At 46.3% G+C, this 23306-nt stretch overlaps 1 protein-coding gene across 12 annotated transcripts in view; it reads left to right on the top strand.

Moving 5' to 3' along the window:
• Positions 1 to 23306, top strand: part of ep400 (E1A binding protein p400) — a 197429-nt gene extending 174123 nt beyond the window's left edge. For 11 of the 12 annotated variants that reach the window (XM_038803932.1, XM_038804405.1, XM_038804668.1 and 8 more), the window contains 10 exons: positions 510 to 558; positions 649 to 758; positions 3048 to 3258; positions 4869 to 5017; positions 8463 to 8573; positions 10556 to 10751; positions 11978 to 12138; positions 14479 to 14628; positions 17468 to 17545; positions 21904 to 23306. In XM_038803932.1, coding sequence (XP_038659860.1) covers positions 510 to 558; positions 649 to 758; positions 3048 to 3258; positions 4869 to 5017; positions 8463 to 8573; positions 10556 to 10751; positions 11978 to 12138; positions 14479 to 14628; positions 17468 to 17545; positions 21904 to 22173 — 1485 coding nt within the window. In that variant the 3' untranslated portion in view covers positions 22174 to 23306. The remainder of the gene's footprint in view (positions 1 to 509; positions 559 to 648; positions 759 to 3047; positions 3259 to 4868; positions 5018 to 8462; positions 8574 to 10555; positions 10752 to 11977; positions 12139 to 14478; positions 14629 to 17467; positions 17546 to 21903) is intronic. The other variant, XM_038804131.1, reaches the window with a different exon arrangement.

The raw sequence follows: 23306 nt of genomic DNA on the forward strand, positions 1-23306 counted from the left end.
CGGCTTGGGTCACTGTCTGTGTGGAGTCTGCACGTTCTCCCCGTGTCTGCGTGCGTTCCTCTGGGTGCTCCAGTTTCCTCCCACAAGACCTGAAAGACGTGCTGTCAGGTGAATTGGACATTCTGAATTCTCCCTCTGTGTACCCGAACAGGCGCCGGAGTGTGGCGACTGGGGGCTTTTCACAGTAACTTCATTGCAGTGATAATGTAAGCCTACTTGTGACACCAATAAAGATTATGATTAGCAGATAAAACTAGACACTGAGCCACACAAGGAGATATTATCGCAGGTGATTAAAAGCTTGGTTGAACAGGTAGGTTTTAAGGAGCAACTTGAAGAAGCGGGGGAGAGGTGGTGCAATTTGGGGAGAGGGTTCCCGAGCTCGGAGCCCAAGGACACCTGTTGTGGTTTATCTCAGTCAGCTGTTGCATTTGGGTGTCACAATATAGCAGAGATCTTTGAGGGGTTTCCGTAGCACCAAGCAAACTTGTTTTCTCTTGTTTTTGTAGCAGGCTGGAACTATTAAAACAGCAGCTGGTACAACAAGCATTCAGAATGGTAAGTAGATGCTTCATAAAGAATCTATGGTGATATTCCCAGCACAGCTTTAATTTCTGCTTGGATTCATGTTGATTCTTTCCTTCTCAGCCACCGTTGGAGGCAATGTCATTGTTAACACGGCAGCAGGAGTACAGCAGAGTACGTTTCAGCCTATTAACAAACGCCTCACTCCGCAAGTTAGCCCTGGAACTCTTACCGTAAGTGCTTCAGTATGTTTAGTCGGTCCAGTGTTGTGACTTGCAAAAATCATTCGTACATCTACATCCAAAAACACTCCTGCATGTGGCAGCAGTTCACTGTTGCGCTTACTTCCTGTAATACATGCCCAGCGCCAACCGTATTGTCAGCAAGTGGTGTATCTTCAACTCCTGATGAGCAGGTCCCTGTGAGAAAGGTGGATGGTTTACAATTTTTTTGTGGAGCACCACGTTTCCTGTCAGAACAGCGACATCATATTTTAGTAGGTCCCCTGTCCTCACCACAGATTCCCCATAGCCAGAGAGGAGCTGCAAGATTATGGAGAAATGTACAAATCTCAGCGAAAATAAAAAGGAAGAGTTGTAGGAGAGAAGAATACAGAAGGGAAAGAGCAGGAAGAATCTCAGGAGGTGAGCGTACCGGTGTATTCGAGAGACCGAAGGGCCTTTGGACGGCTCACCTGTTTTCAGGAGGTGGCCTACTAATTGGCTGACTTAGTGTTCGCTGTTCAATTATTGTCAGGCAGAACATGTTCGGGTACACAGAGGGAGAATTCAGAATGTGCAAATCACCTAACCTGCACATCTTTGGACTGTGGGAGGAAACCGGAGCACCCGGAGGAAACCCACGCAGACACGGGGAGAACGTGCAGACTCCGCACAGACAGTGACCCAAGCTGGAATCGAACCTGGGACTCTGGAGCTTTGAAACAACAGTTCTACATACTGTACTGCCGTGCTGCCCTATCTGTCCCGGAGTTAACCCCCCACCCCCGACTGATAGCCCCCTTCTCCCTCCCAGACTGACACCCAAATCCACCACCCCTCCGTCCAGCCATCCCTTAAGCTTTATAACTTGCCTGCTTCCTGAAAATGGTCCCTTTCAATCTCCTCCCTGATGGAGGTTGCTGCAGTAAAATAAGGGGGGAAAGCGTTACAAGCCTCTCTGCACCCCAGTTACTCCACGGTGATCCTGCCACAGGCCAGCTTCACTGCTGCTGTCTCACCAAGCCTGAGTGAAGGAGGTTGGGTGAGACGGGGGGCAGGCAAGTCTGGCGAGAGTGGTAATCCTCCGGAGTTATGGGCGAATATACCGTTCCTTTTAAAATCCTAAAGTCAACTGTCAAATCTCTTTTCCCAGTGCCAGCACTCCCAGTTTATTTAATTGCTCTTTATGATCGAACCTCTTCATCCTGTCAGTCATTCTGGTTGTCCTCTCTTGTATTCTTCCAATTGCTGCATTTTCTTTGACTAGTGACTAGATCATTTAATTTGAAGTACAGCTCAGCCATTAATTTATATGGAGGCAGGATTACCTCACTATTGCAGCTCAGATTGGCCTTATAATACATCAAATCGAGAGCTTTACTCACCGTTGCATAGTTTCCATTGACTGTCAGTCACGACTTCCAGATCTATTTGAAATGAAATGAAATGAAATGAAAATCGCTTATTGTCACGAGTAGGCTTCAATAGAACATAGAACAGTACAGCACAGAACAGGCCCTTCGGCCCTCAATGTTGTGCCGAGCAATGATCACCCTACTTAAACCCACGTAACCCGTATACCCGTAACCCAACAATCCCCCCATTAACCTTACACTACGGGCAATTTAGCATGGCCAATCCACCTAACCCGCACATCTTTGGACTGTGGGAGGAAACCGGAGCACCCGGAGGAAACCCACGCACACATGGGGAGGACGTGCAGACTCCACACAGACAGTGACCCAGCCGGGAATTGAACCTGGGACCCTGGAGCTGTGAAGCATTGATGCTAACCACCATGCTACCGTGAGGCCCAAATGAAGTTACTGTGAAAAGCCCCTAGTCGCCACATTCCGGCACCTGTTCGGGGAGGCTGTTACGGGAATCGAACTGTGCTGCTGGCTTGCCTTGGTCTGCTTTCAAAGCCAGCGGTTAGCCCTGTGAGCTAAACAGCCCCTATTTCATTTCCAGTGCACATTAGTCTATTTCCACCTATGTAATAGTCTGTTCCTGGATTGTTTTCTTGCTGTCCCCATGTCTCTACATTTGAATTTCACCTGCTATCTGTCTGTTCAATCTTCTCGGCTATACAGATCCACTGTTCAGCTTTGAAAGTTTGCACCTTTATTAACTTTGTATCCTAGGGGCTGTTCACAGTAACTTAATTTGAAGCCTACTTGTGACAATAAGCGATTTTCATTTCAACTTACTTTCATGCCAATCAACATGAGAATCGGGAGAGGTGTTTAACCCAGGTCAAGGAGGCAGAGTTTTGCATTAACATCTCTGATCTGTCTTCAGTCTGCAGGGGGCACAACAGCCCAGGTCGTACATGCTCAGCAGCGAACAGTTGCAACATCTGCTGCAACCACGGAAGTTATAGCCATAGCAACCAACCAGGGTGTCCGAGCTGCAATGGCCCCGGTGACGGCCACAGCAGCAGCAGTGGTGTCTACCAACCTGACTCCCGTGCAGTCCCAGACTAGGTCACTGGTCACACAAGTCACCCCAGGTAAGGCGACTACTGCTTTCTGTCATCTCGGAATTGACAGTGGCATCATTGAATATTTTGATGACCCACTTCTCTGTTTAAGTGTAAAATAAATCCTGATCTATACTGCTCACTCTTTGGAACAGTACTACTTCCAGTTTCCCTTCCCATGTCATACACTATTCTCACTTGGAAATATATTGCCTTTCCTTCATCACCACTGGGTCAAAATCCTGGAACTTTGCTCCCTAAAAGCACTGTGGTACATCTTCACACAAACCTTTTTTTTCAATTAAGGTGGCCAATCCACCTATCTTGCACATCTTTGGGTTGTGTGGGTGAGATCCATGCAGGCACTGGGAGGATGTGCAAACTCCACAAAGACAGTGATCCGGGGCCTGGACCGAACCCAGGTCCTCGGCGCCGTGAGGCAGCAGTGCTAACCACAGCACCACAATGCCGCACAAACACACCTACACACAAACTGCAGCGGTTCAAGGGCAGATGGGGATGGACAACAAATACTGGCCTTGCCAGCAATGCCCACATCCCATGCACAGAACAAAAAAAAAGTGCAGAGTGTGCAGCACAGAAGCAGGCCACTCGGCCCAACGGGTCTCTGCTGTTACTTATACTTTGCCTTGTACATCCTGTTCATGTCGTCCTATCAGCTTCTCTTGGCCTTCTTTTCATAGAGCTATTGGAATCTCTCTCCTATAGCACGTGATCAGTGAAGCTGTATGGCTGGCTCCAGATAGCCTCACAATGTTGACTGATGCTAATGGATTGCCTTTAGCGAAATACGAGTAGATTAATGTCCAGTCACTCAAAATATTATGGTGGCCATGAATATGTGTCAGTGCAAGGTAACAGCACAGCGTTATTGAAGGGGCTCTGTATTAATAATTCCCCTGCTTACATTTACTTCTGTAAAACTCTTGAAGGTGTAAATTTAATCTTCTCAATGAATAAGAAATATCATATATTAGAAATGATTCCGTTTTCCTTTGAAATCAGGAAATATGGTCTAGAATGTTTGCAGTGATGATTAAAGCTTAATTTAGTGTTGAATGACAAATGAAATGAAAATCGCTTATTGTCACGAGTAGGCTTCAATGAAGTTACTGTGAAAAGCCCCTAGTCGCCACATTCCGGCGCCTGTTCGGGGAGGCTGGTACGGGAATTGAACCGTGCTGCAGGCCTGCCTTGGTCTGCTTTAAAAGCCAGCTATAAGGGCTGGTTTAGCTCACTCAGCTAAATCACTGGCTTTTAAAGCAGACCAAGCAGGCCAGCAGCACAGTTCGATTCCCGTACCAACCTCCCCGGAAAGGCGCCGGAATGTGGCGACTAGGGGCTTTTCACAGTAACTTCATTGAAGCCTACTCGTGACAATAAGTGATTTTCATTTTCATTTAATTTTCATTATTTAGCCCAGTGTGCTAAACCAACTCCTGGTTGAAACTGTTCAACTGTGTCAGTTGAAACTGATACTTGGAAAAATCGCTTGGCTTTGCACATTTCTTCCCCTCTTAACTTTGTGCTAATGATGTTAAATAATTCTTTGCTGCCCAGGGTAGTCATCAGCAGCCTGCCTTGATGGCTTGCATTTATTTATGGGTTTATTTCTTCAGCTACAGGCATTCAACTGACCACTGGGAAGCCCATCTCCCAGGCACAAATTCAGCTCTTCAGACAACCCCAGACAGCTCCGGTACAGGTCCAACAAATCCAGCCCCAGTCTCAAACCTCAGCCCAGCTGAAGACGGTCCAGAAATTGCCGGTATGTCTTGCAACTGCTGTTTGAAACCGTGCGCTTTCTGTGTTTGGGTTTAACGTCATAAACCGAAGTCTGTTGCAGTTGAACTTCTGTAGACACTTGGAAATGTCTGTAAATACAAATTGGGTTCGCTAATAGTTTTAGTGTTATGTTCCATTTTCATTTTTATATCTACTTGCAATGTGATTATATCTTTTATATGGAAATATTTTTATTCAAGGCTTTTGACATGTAAACACACAAACATCAGAGGACCAAAACATCAACCTGACCAAACGATCACAAATCTTCAACCTCCCCGATGGCTTTGAGTCCCTCCAACACAACAACTAAATTCTCCTCCGGGCTATCAGGGAGGCAAAGGCCAATACACTGGCCTCTCTCTTCACCTGGACTCATGGACCTTCCGACATACCGAGTATCGCCACCTCCAGACTCGGGGTCACCCCCACAAACAGCCACCGTCATGTGAGCCCTAGGCACCACCTTGAACTGGATGAGGCTCAACCTCACACACGATGAGGATGCCCTCACCCTCCACAAAGCCTCTACCCACGTCCCGGCCTGCACCTCCCCTCCCAGCTCTTCATCCCATTTGCGCTTAATCTCCTCCACCGGGGCGCTCTTCCCCTCTGTCAATTCTTTGTAGATACCCTCCCCTATATCATCCTCCAACAACGACTTGTCCTGCAACACCGGAGGCGGCAGCCCCAGAATGGTCGGCACCTCTCTCATGAAATCCCTCACCTGCAGGTACCAAAGCCACTCTCCTTGGGCAACTCCTTCAGTCCCGCAAACTTGCCTCCTATGAACACGTCTCTAAAATACTCTATCCCCACCTGCCACCAACCCCGGAACCTCGCATCCGGCCTCACTGGCACAAACCTATGGTTGTCACATATCGGTGAACAGACCAAGATTATCTAACCTCTCCTCACAGCTAATGCCCTCCATACCAGGCAATATCCCAGTAAACCGCTTCTGTACCCTCTCCAAAGCATCCACACCCTTCTGGTAGTGTGGCGACCAGAATTGAGCTCAATATTTCAAATGAGACCTAACTAAGGTCCTGTACATGACTTGTCAATTTTTATATTCAATGCCCCGATCGATGAAGGCCAGTACGCCGTATGCCTTCTTGACCACCTTGTCCACATGTGCTGCCACTTGTGATCGGTGGACATGCACATCCAGACCTCTCTGCCTGTCAGTACGCACAAGAGTTCTACCATTTATTGTGTCATTCCTATATGCATTGGACTTTCCAAAGTACATTACCTGACACTTCCTCCGGATTAAACTTCATCTGCCATTTCTCCACCCAAGACTCTAATCAGTTTATATCCTGCTGTATCCTCTGACAATCCTCCTCACTATCTGCAACTCCACCAAGTTTTGTGCCGTCTACGAACTTACTAATCAGACCAGCTACATTTTTTTCCACATCATTTATATACACCACGAACAACAAAGGCCCTTTCAACAACGGATCCCTGTGGAACGCCTCTAGTCATAGCATTCCATTCAGTAAAGCACCCTTATACTGCTACCCTGTGTCTTCTGTGCCCAAGCCAGTTCTGTATCCAACTTGCCAACTCTCCTCTGGTCCAATGTGACTCCACCTTTTGTACCAGTCTACCATGAGGGACCTTGTCAAAGTCCATGTATACATAATCTACTGCCTTTCCCTCATTGATCATCTTTGTCACTTCCTTGAAAAACTCGATCAAATTAGTGAGGCACGACCTCTCCTTCACAAAACCATGCTGTCCATCACTAATAAGTTCATTTGTTTCCAAATGTGAGTAAACCCTGTCTCTAAGAATCTTTTGCAATAACTTCCCTACCACTGATGTAAGGCTCACCAGCCTATAATTTCCTGGATTATCCCTGCTGCCCTTCTTAAACAATGGAACAACATTGGCTACTCTCCAGTCCTCTGGAACTTCACCTGTAGCCAATGAGGATGCAAAGATTACGGTCAGGGTCCCAGCAATTTCCTCCTTTGTCTCCCTCAGTATTCTGGGGTAGATCCCATCAGGCCCTGGGGACTTTAAAACGCCTTAGGATTTTCCTTAACCCTGTTTGCCAACGACATTTCATGACCCCTTTTAGCCTTCCTAACTCCTACCTTAAGTTCCTTCCTACTTGCTTTATATTCTTCAAGGGCTTCATCTGTCCTAAGCCTTTTAGACCTTACGAATGCTTCCTTTTTTTTTGGACAAGATTCATAATATCCCTCGTTATAAGGGTTCCCTATACATGCCTCAGTTATCTTTCATCCTCACAGTTACATGCAAGTCCTGAATTCTAATCAACTTGTTCAATTTGTACCCTGATAACTGGCTTAATTGGTTCCCCCCCCACCCCCACCCCCAGTCTTTGGACTGTGGGAGGAAACCGGAGCACCCGGAGGAAACCCACACAGACACTGGGAGAACGTGCATATTCCGGCCAGATAGTGACCCAAGCCGCGAATCGAACCTGGAATCCTGGCGCTGTGAAGCAATAGTAATGTCACTGTGCTACCGTGCCGCCCACATTCGGGTGGGGAAAGACCGAAAAAAATCCACCTTGAGCGGAAGCCACCAAGTGTGCAACCACTCACTCCATGGCCGCCATCGGAAGTTCAATGTGATTATATCTTGACTTTGAAATTATGCTGTTGCTGTGGAATCCCACAGCAGTCACCAAAAAAACCTGTCCTAGTGGACACTCTATTAAGTGAGTTAATGGCTGTGCTGAAATTATAGAGGGTGAAATTGCAGTCGAGCACATAGAGCATTTATGTTTTAGTATTCAGCCATGACCCTCAGCGGTGAGTCAAGTGGCTGTGATTGAGCACAAATCCAGGCCGGCATTCCCACTGACAGCACTGAGGGAGTGCTGCACCTTCCATCAGATGAGGTATTAAACCGTTTACTCTCGAATGGAGGCAAGAGATCCCATGGGATCTTTGCAGAGTCTAGTTGATATTTATCCATCAATCAACATCACTAAAGCAGATGATCTGGTCATTATCATTACTGCAACTTCTGGGAGCTTGCTGTACAGATTTGAGTGCTATGTTGCCTACATTACAGCAGTGACTACACTTCACTGAGTAATTCATTGGCTGTAAACCACTTTGGAATGCTGTGAAGTCTTGGAAGCCCTCTCTTCCATTCTCCTTTCTGTAGAATTTTAGATAATTAGTTTTCATTTCCAGCGCATGACAAATTCTGTGTGCATCTTGCGTTTTAAGTTACAAATACTTGTGGCGCCAGAACAGTCGCTTATACCGCATCATTTAAGTGAGATACGTTTTCTGCATCATTCTTCTTCCATGCCAGGGATTTGAATTCCTCGTTGTTCAGTAGAATACGATTATAGTAAAGTAATAAAAGTTGCTGACTGTACTGCGTGAGTGAGTAGAATTCAATGAAAGTTTTTTTTTCTTCCCCTCCAGGAGCAGTTAATAAAATTGAAACAGAAACAGCAGCAGCAACAGCTGGCACAGGTGACACAAAGGAATGCTGTCCTGACCGGTGCCATGCCCAACCTCCCTGTCGCCCGCATTGTAAGTTGTGCCCACGTTACAAATTTGTCAATCCCGACTTGATTTGTAAGACCTGTGGTTCATTGCTCCCACAAGCCATTGTGCATCTCAGAGAACTTTATGCTACCTCCCTGATGAGTCTTATTTCCACCAGAGTTAACTGAAGTTAAAGAAAATGATGTATGTTTGTGCGTAAACATGAAGAGAAGTGTATCTAACACGCATCACATTTTAAGTGTCACATACATAAAATAGCACCAATTTGGTATTCAGGCTGGGAACATAACCAAGGTGTGAGCGGCAAAAGGGATGAAAGCATTAATCAGAAGTGGGAAATCAGTAAATACCCAGCGTCTGGCTTCATCGCTCCTGAGGGTTGAGCCCTGATATTACCAATGTGGGGTACTCAGATGTTTCCAATCCCCTGTGGTTAAAATGAGAGTGAGTGAGTTTGTAGCAGGATGGGGTCAGATTTCACAAATTTGTTGGTTTAACCTGTATATGAGGGTTTCTGTCAAAATGTTGGAAATTTCACAACAAAAGATTAAACTTGGTTACGCGGCTGCCTTTTCTATTTCCAAAATGATGCGCTCCCAATACCAGAACACAACCTGCCTGCGCCTAACAAGAATACTTCCTCAAAATCCTTTCAGACACTTTCTTTCATCACGAAGTATGCTGCTTGGTTTTAACAACTTTTACTACACGATAAATGTAAAAAAAAAAATGCATAATTCACAACATTAAACTTTCAAGTGTTTAGTTCTCGAGTTGTGTTGTTTTTGCGGCAGTGCTTTTCTGGGAATCTGTCTCTATGGCTAAAGTTTGGGGCAATACATATAAGTAACTTGTTTTCTTTATTATGTACCATGGCTGTGATAGTCTGGGGCTGGTATAGATAGGGGCTGGTTTAGCTCACTGGGCTAAATCGCTGGCTTTTAAAGCAGACCAAGGCAGGCCAGCAGCACGGTTCGATTCCCGTACCAGTCTCCCTGAACAGGCGCCGGAATGTGGCGACTAGGGGCTTTTCACAGTAACTTCATTGAAGCCTACTCGTGACAATAAGCAATTTTCATTTCATTTCATTTCATAGTCTCCTCCTGTTTAAGGCGCTAAAGTAAGTCATTGTCAAATTGCTTGTGAAATTGCAAAGGATGAGATCAGAGAGAAAGGTTAGGAACTTAAATTTAAAGTGATAAGAATGTAGAGTTAAGGACAAGAGAAAGGGCAGAGGAAATCAGTTAATAATAATATAATAATCGCTTATTGTCACAAGTAGGCTTCAATGAAGTTACTGTGAAAAGCCCCTAGTCACCACATTCCGGTGCCTGTTTGGGGTGGCCGCTACGTGAATTGAACCCGCGCTGCTGGAATTGTTCTGCATTACAAGCCAGCTGTTTAGCCCACTGTGCTAAACCAGCCCCTTAGTTAGTGACATTCCAAGTGACTCTTAGTATATAGGGGAGGCAGCGGGGCAGTGGTATTGTCCCTGGGCTAGTAATCCAGAGACCCAGAGTAATGCTCTGGGGACCCAGGTTCAAATCCCGTCACTGCAGATGGTGAAATTGGAATTCAATAAAAAAAATCCGGAATTAAAAGACTAAAGGTGACCATGAAACCATTGTCTGATTGTCGTAAAAACCCAACTGGTTCACTAACGTCTTTTAGTGAAGGAAATCTGCTGTACTTACCTGGTCTGGCCTACGTCTGACTCCAGACCCACAGCAATGCTTAAATGCCCTCAAAAAAAATCAGTATTTATTTAAGCTTATTTAACAGGTAAATGTTACATTATTAAGTTGCTTATACTTGTGTTTGTTTCAACATCATTGAGTGTGAGCTTGAAAGTTTTAAATGCTAGCACAGGGAGGAAAGAGATTTGTATGGGAGGGTCAATGTTACCATTGTAACTGTACTTGAATTCTACACGTTATGTGTGGCGTAATATTTTCTGTCCCTTGAAACTTGCAAAATATCTGAATCTATTTTCTTGTTTTTCCCAGGCCAGAGTTTCTACGTCACAGCTGCAAGCTCAAGGTCAGATTCAGACACAGCCAGCTCAGACTGCCCAAGTTACCCTCACTAAACCACCGGTTGTGTCTGTCCCGGCTGCGGTTGTGAACCCTGGTGTAACGACGCTTCCTGTTACTGTTGCTGGAATTAGTGTGGCTATTGGCCAGCCTCAGAAAGGATCAGCAGGTAATTGAAAAGCAAGCTCTTGCGGATTGAAGGTCCTTTCTACCCTTTTCAAGAGCATTAGGGTTTGGTTGTTTGGGTTGTCACTGACTGTAGCGGTGAGGGCAAACTGATTCCACTGGGAAATATTGATAAACCAGAGAGTGCAGTGCCAGGTGATTGGCAAAGGAACCAGAGGTGACACGAGGAAGCACTTTCATTTTTCACACTGTTTCTTTTGTTCGGGAATGCACAGGGGTAGCTTCAGGATTGACGTGCAAAAGGGAATCAGTAAATGTTTGAAGGAGCAGGGGGAGTGAGATTTGCTGGATAGCTCTTTCAAAGAACTGGCACGTGCACGATGGGCCGATTGGCCTCCTGTGCTAGAGCATTCTGTGATCCTATATCAAAACACCAACCACGTTTGGAAGCAAATGTAACCTGTTAAGTGACTGTGCTTTGATGTGATTTCGAGGGGTTGGTGACTGTGGAGAGGTATATCAATGCAGAAGTGCCTCTTTCCCAAATATCTGCAAGACGTTTAAAGAAGGTATTGGGAAGGCTTAAACTCCTGTCTCACGAGAGGCTTCCTGTGGCCGTGTTCGCTGAACAGCATCATGACTGAGTGCGGATATCTAAAGTGAAAGGTTTCAAAACCTTCAATTGGGAGAGTGAGAAATGTGGCTTCAAGCCCCATTGCATCACATGGTGTCGGCTGATAGAGGGACTGCTGCATTGGGAGGCTGTGCTTTGCCTCTGTGGTGTTTACTTTTAGTGCCTAGTCCCAACTTTCCAAATAACAGTTGACTCTTAACTGTCCTCTCAAGGGCAATTAAATGCTGGCCCAGCCTGTGACGCCTTTGTCCCATGAACGAATATTTTTAAAAATCCCCGTTTCTCCTCCCCATTGCTGCCAATCCTTAAACCTCCTCTCCACTTCCCACTGGTGCTGTCAAGCCCTTCCCGGCGCCACAGATCCCTCTGCCACTGTGAAATCACTGTCCCGCTCCACCCTCCAGCCACAGTGTCAGTTTCAAATTCTCTTGTTTTCAAACGCTCTTCCCTTTCTTTCACCCATACCTGCAAGTCTTATCCTTTTTGAAAGGGTGAGAGAGTTGATAGAAGTGATATCCTATTTTTTAATGGAAGTGATTTTCTGTGGCCATTTGATTTAAATGCGCAGTTGATTTGAGTTATTTCAGGTTGGAATATGTTCACTGCCTTTAATCCAAGATCTGGACTCTCTGCAGGGGGGCAGACAGTGGTGAAGACAGCCATACCACCGCAATTCTCACAAATGCAAGTACAGCAGCTTCTGAAACTCAAGCCGCACCATCAGAAAGCTGGGCAGTCGCAGGTGACACAGGGACAAGCAGCTGTGCAGGCTGCAGCCATCAATGCACAGCAGAAGGTACAAGTTCTAACCCTTTAATCCCCTCACTAGATGTTCTTACCAGGGGGGCGCAATGGAGGAAGACAAATAATCTTTTGTCACAATTGGTGATTTCACCGTCTTTCGCCCCTCCCCTGCCCCGCACCTGTGTCTGACAGGCTGAGGTGTGGTGGCTGCTCGCGGACATTTGAAAATGAAATGAAATGAAAATCACTTATTGTCACAAGTAGGCTACAAAATGAAGTTACTGTGAAAAGCCCCTAGTCGCCACATTCCGGCTCCTGTTCGGGGAGGCTGATACGGGAATCGAACCGTGCTGCTGGCCTGCCTTGGTCTGCTTTAAAAGCCAGCGATTTAGCCCTGTGCTAAACAGCCCCATTTACGTCTGGCCTTGAGCTGAGAGGTGAAGTAGAGCTTTTGGAATGTGCGTTTGAGGGAGGATGCTCTGCATCAGCTGGATGGGCAGCACAGTGGTTAGCACAATTGCTTCACAGGGTCCAGGGTTCGATTCCCGGCTTGGGTCACTGTCAGTGCGGAGTCTGCACTTTCTCCCCGTGTCTGTGTGGGTTTGCTTTGGTTTCCTCCCACAGTCCAAACATGTGCAGGTTTGGTGGATTGGCCATGCTAAATTGCTAATAGTGTTCAAAAGAAAGATTAAGTGACGTTACAGAGATAGGGTGGAGGCGTGGGCTTAAGTAGGGTGCTCTTTTCAAGGGTCGGTGCAGACTCGATGGGCCAAATGGCCTCTTTCTGCACTATAAATTCTATGATAATTGTATGAATGAGAAGCCAGTGGGTTAAGAGTAGACATTCAGGAACCAAAAGGGTTGCTAAGTACAGTTAGAGAGAGAAAAATAGTCAAGTACGAACATTGGAAACAAAGAGCTGACAGCCTTGTACTGATAACTGAAGGAGAAATCGAGGGTAAAAACCGAGGAAGAGGACAGAAAATCGGACGGGTGGATAACGAGATGTGCAGGTTAGGTGGATTGGCCATTCTAAAATTGTGCCTTAGTGTTTAAAGATATGCAGGTTAGGTGGGGTTCCGGGAATATGGCAGGGAAGAGCGCCTGGATACTGTTCTCTTTCAGAGGTGGGCCAAATGGCCCCCTTCTGCACTGTAGGAATTCTATTGATTCTAACTTTGAGACGCGGGCGAAGCGAAGCTTGAAGAAAGCCATAAAGAACAAGGGTGATGTCAATGACCCCACTGAGGCTATAGGAAACACACTCCGTGCAGCAGCTGTATTCAGCTGGTGGTTCAGTGAGTTTATCTCTGAGCAGGTGAGGGGTGGGGTGCGCAAGACCACATTCCTTCCCTGGTCTTTGTTGTGATTTCGCTTGAGTCGGACATGGAGGGACCCTGCTCCTGGTGAGCATTCAATAGTTCTTGAGACAATGTCCACTGTAGCTCGGCCAGCTGTAAGACACTGTTCCAGACCATGGGCGGGATTCTCCCCTACCCGGCGTGACGGGGGGGGGGGGGGGGGTCCCGGCGTAGGGGAGTGGCGCCAACCACTCCGGGGTCGGGCCTCCCCAAAGGTGGGGAATTCTCCGCACCTTTGGGGGCTAGACTGGCGCAAAAAACCGGCACCCCCGGCAGCGGGGCTGGCCGAAAGGCTTTCGCCGGTCGGCGCATGCGCCGGTGGTGACGTCAGCGGCCAGCTGCCGCTGACGTCACCACCGGCGCATGCGCGATGTGGGTTTCTCTTCCGCTTCCGCCATGGCGGAGGCCGTGGCGACCGCGGAAGAGAAAGAGTGCACCCAGGGCACTGGCCTCCGGAGTCTGAGCGGGGGCCCCCGATCGCGAGCCTGGCCATCGTGGGGGCACCCCCTGGGGTCCGATCGCCCCCCCGGAGCCCGCTCGCGCCGCCGATCCCGCCGCCACCAGAGGTGGTTCAAACCTCGGCGGTGGGAGAGGCTTCCCAGCGGCGGGACTTCGGCCCATCGCGGGCCGGAGAATCGCCGCAGGGGCCTCGCCGATCGGAGTGGCGTGATTCCCGCCGCCGCCACTTCCTGGGTGGCGGAGAATCTCTGCCACGGCGGGGGCCGGATTTTCGGCGGCCCCAGGCGATTCTCCGACCCTGCTGGGGGTCGGAGAATTTTGCCCCTGGTCTGCTGACACTCACTTTCAAGGTCAATGCATAATGGCAGCATCGGTGAAGAGGGGAACAGGATTAACATTTCGGGTCCGTGACATTTCTCTCACCACAGATGCGGCGCGATCTGCTGAAGTGTGCAATATCGTCAGCCCCCCCCCCACACCTCGCCCCGTCCCCCCGCCTCACACGTACTCTCATCCCCACAAGGTGGGTTAAAGTAGTGTTATTCACATTTGTTATTTGCATCCTGTTTCAGATAACCCAGCAGGTTACAGTGCAATCTCAGCAGCTACAACAGAAAGTCACTTATACCGCCTCCCAGCACCAGTCAGGAATGAAGCCACAGTTCTTGAGTGCTCAGACCCAAAAGCAGGCAGGAACGCAACAGATGCAGGCACAAATTCAGGTAATTCATACACGTATGCTGGTTATGTTTACTGGACCTTAATCCAAACGGTAAAGTTCGCATCCCTCCATTTCAGCTTGAGATGTGAAATGCAGTTTAAATAATCTGGGAATGTAAAGATGCCGTCATGATGAATAATTACAAAACTACTGGGTTTTCGTAAAGTTTACAAGTAAACAACAAAACTCACCAGTACATTTTAGGGAGGGAGATCTGCTCTCCTCTTCCAGACTGGCCGGTGTGCGGTTCCAGTCTTAAACCTGCCCTCTGAAATGGCCTAGTAAACCACTCAAACTGTTAGATTCAATATAAAGGTTCCTGGGGCAACTGGGGATGGGCAACAGATATCAGTGTTGCTGGCAGCGCTGTCCCTGCGAGATTATATCTCTGTTCCTTTTACCTTTGCAAGAAACTGTTAATTGAGTCACGTGTTTGAAAGTCTGAAGTGAATAACTAGCAATTAAGTAAATCGCAGGTTACATAATCTCAGAGAGATTCTATGGCTGGTGTCTTGTTTAATTATGCAGCACATCCAGACATAGGAACAGATTCTTCCCCACAGCTATGAGACTCCTCAACGACTCCCTCGGACTGATCTGTTCCCTGTAAGAACACTATTCACGATGCCCGATGCTGCTCTTATTTGGCCCCTTGTTCCGCACTGTAACCAATCGCTATTTGTCGATGTACCATTGCCAATGTTCTCTGTTGATTATTCTTTAGTCTACTGTACGTTCCCTTGGCCGCAGCAAAATACTTTTCACTGTACTTCGGTACATGTGACAATAAATCAAGCAGTCACCTCGATACTCATTTTATTAGATGTTTTTGTATTGCAAAATTAAATCAATATTCATAAAACACATTTTGTGTTACGAATGGAGACCAGTAGTCTAAATGACTGTCCTGGAGCTGATCTTTTTTGGTGAGAACATGGATATTATCTTAACAGGATTCTTCGCCTCAGATGATACCTCAAGCGTGTTCCTTGCACATTTGTTGAATAAGCAGTTTTGAAATTCATGAATTCACTCTAAAATTTGGGAACTTTAGCCAGCTTCTTCACTTTGCAGGTAATTGAAAGGACAGTTTTGTAACGGGTATTTGCACTTCTCCCAGTTCTGTACATAAACAAATGTACATTGATATAAAAGCAAATGACAGCAGATGCTGGAATCCGAACCAAAAACAGAAAATGCTGAACAATCTCAGCAGGTCTGACAGTATCCGTGGAGAGAGAAGGGAGCTGACGTTCCGAGTCTGGATGATTGTTCGTCAAAGCTGGAGAAAACTGGAAATAGGGTCAGATTAATACTGGAGAGGGGGGAGGGGGGGCGGGGGGCGTGGAGTGGTGGGACTGGATAGAGGGCCAGCGATAGGTGGAGATTGACATAGATGAGCAGTGTGTCAAAGGGCAACTAGGAAGAGGGAACAGATGGCCCAAGTGGGGTGGGGGACAATGGAGAGGGAAAAACAGATCGATGGAAGAAATGAAAATAACTTGATAGAAATAAAAATGGGGTGAAGGTGGAGGAGAGAGTTCACAGTCTGAAGTTGTTGAACTCAATGTTAAGTCTGGAAGGCTGTAACCCGCCCAATCGGTGTTACACCTTCTGAGATTGCATGGGAAGGTGCCATGCGAAGAGGGTGAGGAGTTGGGAGCGGACCAGGGTATCCAGAGGGATACATGGGGAGTGAGGGGAAGATGTGTTTGGTGGTGGCATCATGCTGGAGTTGGCAGAACTGGCGGAGGTTGGTGGGGTGAAGAGTGAAGACACTGGGGACCATATCCTGGTTCTGGCAGGGAGGAGAGGGGATGAGAGCAGAGGTACGAGATATAGGTCAGTTACGGTTGAGATCCCTATTAGCCAGAGTGGGTGGGAAGCCACGATTAAAGAAGAATGAAGACGTCAGCAGCACCATTTTGAAAAGTGGCACCATTGGAGCGAAAGAACTGGGAGATTGGGATGGAGTAGGTGTAGTCAAGGTGGCTGTGGGAGTCGGAGAGTTTGTCATGGATACTAGTGGACAGTCTATCCTCAGAAGTTGGTTATTGTCACAAGTAGGCTTCAAATGAAGTTACAGTGAAAAGCCCCTAGTCAAGGCAAGGAAGGGAAGTGTCAGGGATGGACCATGTGAAGATGATGGAGGGGTGGAAATTGGAAGCGCAATTAATACATTCTTCCAGGTCCAGATGGGGAACATGAAACAGCACCGAAATAGTCGTCGATGTACCGATAGAAGAGTTATGGGATGGGGCTGGAGTAGGACTGGAACAAAGAATGTGCCACATACGCCATAAAGAGACGGGCAAAACTGGGACCAATGGGATGCCCATAGCCATACCTATGGGTTAGAGGAAATGAGCCAAGTTAAAGGAGAAATTGTTCGGTGAGAGGACAAGTTCGGCCAGACGGAGGAGAGGATGGGGATTGTTCAGGCTCAAATATGCATCAAATGTACATCAAACTTGACAAAGTGGCACCTTTTAATACCACAGAGCTCTTTAGCTCATTACATCAGTACAAAGTGGTTTTATTCCATGCTGTTTGAGGTTCACGGTGAACATCTCGTGCTGTTTCTTCCTGGAGCCAAGTCAGACTCTTGATCTACGCTGCAAGACTTTATTCTGCCCCAGCGCTACCATTTCCTTTTTCCCAGGAGCCCCTGAGTAGGACTAATGTAATTTGTTAGCATCTCTCTATCTTTTTACAATTGTACACTCCTCTGTTTAAGTCCAAGACTGCCGAAGAAATAACTCTTTAACGTACCTAAAATCCTGCATGCTTGGAAACTGTGAAGGTTGAAAAAGCTAAAATAAACTGCTGTTGTTCAATAGGTTACAAAACTTCCTCAAATGGTTCAGCAGCAAGCATCCGTGGGGAGTATCCAGCAGATGGTATCAACGGCCCAACAGGTATTCGTCAACTCCTCCATAGCTATCTACCAGCTCTGCACGGATGAAGCTTGAGGATAATTCACATTTCTGCCTGCTGATACATTTCAATGATGTAGAAGAAGAAACCTACTTCTATTTCCTCCATTGGTTTTCCCTCTTGCCTGTATCTGCTTTGCACTTCTGGTTCTGCTTGTTCTCTCCTTGCCTCTTTCACTCTTTGGGTACCTGGAATGTGCACCTTTTATTTTGAGGAGAGTTGAGGAAGGAAATGCCAAGACCAGCAGGGAAGACCCACGCTTGATTTTTGTAGAAAACAGACCTGTTACCAAAACCTTTCGTCTTGTCCTCCGGCAAGTCGCAAGAATACCAACAACAATTTATACTACACAAGAAGAGAGTGCTGATTGGTTGGCAAGTGGACTGTGATTGATTGAGGCATTGCTATGGAGAATGCTCCAGAGAATAGCTGTACCCCAAGCTATTGTTGAGTTGAAAAAGACGCAATGTTTGGACATGCATCTCCTGTTTACAAATGGGCTCTGTGTGTGACTATATGTGGCTTCCAGCACACACAAGTGAGTCACAGTGTGAGCCCGACTGATGACCTTATATTGGTTTTCAGTGCACCACATGGCACAATCAGGATTGTTTAGCAAGTGTTGTCCAATCCCAGAATCACATCTAATGTTGGACTCGTATGTTTTGAGCTTTGTAGCCAGGGCTGGTTGGGTTTAGTTGCCCGTAGTGAACGCTGGAAGCATGTGCTCTTTGATAAGTCCGCCAGTCATTGGGATGTGCGACCCATATGCCGTTTGTGCCACTCGATGACCGCACTGTAAACAATACACAGTCGAGACACGTCTGCATTGTAAATTCACCTGAGCAGAAGCAGTTTGGCAGCGCAATTACTGACGCTGCCAACCATGCAGTTAATCTCTCTGATCATGAATTTGAAAATGAGGAGTTTGTCCTTGAGCAGTGCTGTGCCTTCTTCGTCCTCCATCGAATGGGGAAGAGGCATTTGCCAAGTTCGAACTCCTCTACTCCCAGCTATCCTGCCACAGACCAGCATCCACTGATGATGCTGAATCCTCGAAAGCGTGGCTCGTTGTGCATATATTGCGGGAATCCGCCAATTTTCACATTCATACGAATGTCAAGCATCCCTGGCATCACAGGACACCTAAAATCATGCACCATATTACACAGGCAGAATGTCTTTATGGCTTGATGGCAGCATTCTTGTGTTGCTACTCAATAGTAACAGCTTTGCTCAAATATTTGAGACACCTTGTCCTTCCAGAGTAATCTGAGGTAGACTGGGCTCTTTTCATGAGTTTACACGGCAAGCAATGATCCGATCGGGGCAACCATTATCCACTGGGTGATTTTGGTGTGACTTATTTCAGTGTTGACCTTGCACAGTGAACAATTGGTTTGGGCCCTATTTACGAGGTTGCTGATATGGCAAATCTTGTAGAACGATAGGAATCCCAACACTTATATTGATCAGTTAAGGTAGGCTTGTGGTGGACAGCAGGAGACAACCCACTGGCAAATTTCTCAACATTGAGGAAAGGGTACTCATTTGTCAGCTCCATTTCATAGGTGAATTTAAAAAAAAAGTAAATTTAGAGTACCCAATTATTTTCTTTTTCCAATTAAGGGCCATTAGCATGGCCAATCCACCTACCCTGCACATCATGGGCTGTGGGGGTGAAACCCTCGCAGACACGGGGAGAATGTGCAAACTCCACACCGACAGTGACCCAGGATTTGAACCCGGGTCCTCAGCGCTGCAGTCCCAGTGCTAACCACTGTGCCATGTGCCGCCCTTCACAGGTGATTTTTAACATGGGATGGAGCCCATCAAGATGTGTGAGGAAAGGCAGCTCAGTGGACAGTGGTTAGCACTGCTGCCTCTTGGAGCCGAGGACCCGGTTTGATCCTGGCCCTGGGCCACTGTCCGTGTGGAGTTTGATGACTATTCAAGTCACTTTGTTGTGTCCAACATGATTCCGCAATTGGACAACGCAGTTAGCAATCCCAATTGCGCTAAGGATTACACTAAAAAACAATTTAAGATTATCAGCCAGACTCGCAGTGTTACTTACGTGCCCGTGCTAGCTATATTCACACCCGGGGCCTTATCCTTTGCAGGCTGAAGGAGCATGTCCAAGTATTGTGCCTTTTTCAACTAAAGTGGTACAGCCATTCCCTGGTTCATTCCCCATGTCATTGCCTTAACCAAACAGTTAGCCTGGCTGGTTTAAATTTGAACAGATGTTTGGCAGTTAACTGTTCCCTGGAGCATTCTCCATGGCAAAGCCGCCCATCAATCAGAGTCCACTTTCCAACCAGTCAGCACTCTCTTCTCATGCAGTACAAATCGTTGTTCGCTTTACTATTGGTATTCTTGCGAACGGTCCTGATGAGTGCCAGGTGAAAAGCTTCAGCAGCATGTCTCTTTGTTTTTTTCAGCGATCGAAGTTCTGTATTACCAAACAACGATACGCTTGGTCCTAAATCACAAAACCTCACCGCAAAAGAAGGCCATTTGGCCCATTTTTCTGTACCGGCTCTTTGAAAGAGCTAACCAATTAGCTCCATTTTCCCAGCTCTTTGCCCACAGCCGAGCATTCGTTTTCCTTTTTCAACAATTGGAATTGTCGTTTGAAACTTATTCTTGAATTTGCTTTCGCTACACTCGGTCCAGTTCACAAGAAAAGAAAATCCTCGTTTCCGCTATGGATCTTTTGCCAGTTGTCCTCTCTCTCTCTCAACTGGTTAGCCACCTTCCTGCCGCAGGAAACAGTTCCCCTTTATTTATTCTGTTTAAATCCTTTATGGTTTTGAAAATCTCTCTCTCAGCTTTCTCCAGCCTTTCATCCTGGTACCGTGCCACTAAATCTCTTCTGCACCCTCTCTTAAGACCTTGACATCCTTCCTAAACTCTGGTGCCCAGAATTGGCCGCTGTACTCCAGCTGGGATGTACTTGGGCTCCATATTGTCCTCCATCGGATTGAATGGTGGCTGTACGGGAATTGCAGCTGTTCGCCCACTTCCCCTTGCTTGGGGCTCTGACCCTCGATGTGAAGTTAGTGAGCAACACCACTCTGCATAGACTGAATATCAACTTTGCATGGATTGCTGTTGCGCCTATAGCACAGAAACAGGCCATTTGGCCCAGTGTTTATGCGCCACCAAAGCCTCCCTCAACCTCTCCTATCAGCATATCCTCCTATTCCTTTGTGTCTTTATCTTAAATTCTTCTTTAACACACCAATGATAATTGCCTCACCTACTCCTTGTGGTAGTGAGCTCTGCATTCTCACCACTCTCTTGAGCAAAGAAGTTTCACCTGAATTCTCTATTGGATTTATTGTAACTATCTTATATTTATGGTCTCTGGTTTTGGATTGCTCCACAAGTGGAACTATCTTCCTAGTTCTCCCTTTCCTCATTCCAGAGGCTTCTATCAGGTTACCTGACAACTATTCTCCCCAGCCTGATCAGACTTTCCTGATGACGGTAGCCTTTCTATTTGGATATCTTTTCTGCAGCTTCTCCAGTCCCTCTGTTCTTATTTTAGAAAATTGAGTCCAGATTTGTTCACAGTGCTGTCTGTGTGGTGCCTAACCGTGGTTATGTTCAGTATAACTTGTTGGAATTTTAGTCATTTTAATCTTGAGCACCAGATTCTTTCTGGAGCCTGCACGCTGTGGCCTGTTGATTTTCTGGTGATTTACTGATGCACAGATACAATACTGAACGCAATATCTCCGATTAGACGCTCAACGGCTTTTCAGATTGATAACTTCATCAAACAACCACCAGTTAGGTTGGTTGTGCCGCATTGTTTTTCGTACAGTTACCTTTTTCAGTTCAGTACACACCCATTCTGTTCAGGATGACAAGGCCTGAATAGAATTTAAGATTGATTTCCAAGTGCTTGAATTTACATGGGTCCACACTGTCATATATTTTCCACATAAGCCGTACTGCGGTATTGTGCGATTGCCAAAAAAAGCATAGAATCCTCACAGCGCAGAATGAGGCCATTCAGCCCATTGCCTCTCCGAAAACAATACCCATCTCTGAGTCCTCTCCCCAAGCTTCTGCCCATACGCCTGCACATTCTTCCCTTTCTGCTGACTGTCTAATTCTCTTTGGAATGCCTTGGTTGAACCTGCCTCCACCACAGTCTCGGGCAGTGCATTCCAAGTTGGCTGGGAATTCGCCTGTGTTACAGCAGTGAGCAAACTTCCAATGTAATGAATTGGCTGTGAGGTGTAATCTGAGGGTGCAAAAGGCGCTGTGTACATGCGAGTTACTTTCTAATCTAAACGAGCCTCTCTTGATCTTCTTCCTGTAGGTGCAGGCACAGCAGCAGACGATGACGCTGTCCCAGGCAGCCACGGGCCAACAGGTCCAGGTGATTCCTGCAGCCGCCACTGCCCAGGTCGTCCAGCAGCAACTCATTCAGCAGCAAGTTGTAACGGCGGCATCTCCTCAAATCCAGACCCCCACCCCGCAGAGCCCTGCCCAACCGGCGGCCACCTCCGATGCCCCAGGCCAACAAGCCAAGGTGCAAGTTCGAACCGCTCCCGCAGTGAGACTGAAAGCCCCGACAAAACCGAACTGAACTTGTTGAATGAAGCGAGGAGCCCACCACTTAAAGAATGTGCTTGCAGCATTAGCTGGACTGTGCTAAAAACAAATTGTACCAAGTTTGTTTTCACTCCACTGTGTAATAGCCAATGTATAGAAAAGTTGACTTGCATAAACTTCACGTATATCATTTAATATTGAATCTTGGTGTTAATGTAACATGTTGATGCACAGCAGAAATTCTGTAAATCTTTTTAAAAGATAGATAACTCTAAGGTTTGACCTTGGTCATCTTTGTACATATTAATTTTTTTCTCCTGGCACATTTTTAATGTGCCCCTGTATTTGTTAAATTCGGAAAGTGGATGTTATAGGCATGTGTTCAGTATTTGTAAATCCATAATGTAGTTGGATGAATGTTTAAGTACTTAACTGTAGTTTTGTTTTCATTAGGTGAAAGTTGGAAAGAAGCCAACAGCAATGAACTTCAGAATAAGTTGTATTTGACATTCCTTATCTAGAAAAAGACACGAATGTTTATTAACAAACTTTTGTACAAGGGTTTTGTATTTTTGTTACATTCTTTTCATTGCGCATCCATGGTTCAGGATTTGTTTTAAAGTGATAATGTTTATTTTTATTCTGTATATGCACATTAAAAATGCAATCTATGCTACAAAGTTATTTCTTCTAGTTCTTAGTGTACATGTTGTACAGTATTTGTTATGGTTTTGCATAGCATCGTGTTAAAACATCCTTAACCCTGTCCTTGAAAATTATTAAAAATTCAATTGTGATCAGCGAAAATGAAAGCGATTGAGTAGAATTGTATATAAATATTTCTGTTGGTCACTCAAGTCATGTTACCCGTAATCTTTCCTTTGTTGAGCCAGATGTAGATTTTTTTTTTTAAAAAACAGCCGTGGTATTTTTGTTACGTATGGTGAATTTGGTGAAGGATGATGGAACATGTTTCCGTGGCAACCCAAGACAACTGACACCAAAGAAAGAGTGAGTTTTAAAGTTTCCAGCAGACATGACAGAGCCGTTGATTTCCAATGATATTGTGTGAAATTACTGTTAAACTGTCGAGATATACCAGATTGTTAGTTGTAGTCAGAAACCACTGCTACCACATTGTAATAAATTAACATATTTGTAAATGCA

The sequence above is a fragment of the Scyliorhinus canicula genome, chromosome 1 (assembly GCF_902713615.1).
Source record: "Scyliorhinus canicula chromosome 1, sScyCan1.1, whole genome shotgun sequence".
Classification (NCBI taxonomy): domain Eukaryota; kingdom Metazoa; phylum Chordata; class Chondrichthyes; order Carcharhiniformes; family Scyliorhinidae; genus Scyliorhinus; species Scyliorhinus canicula.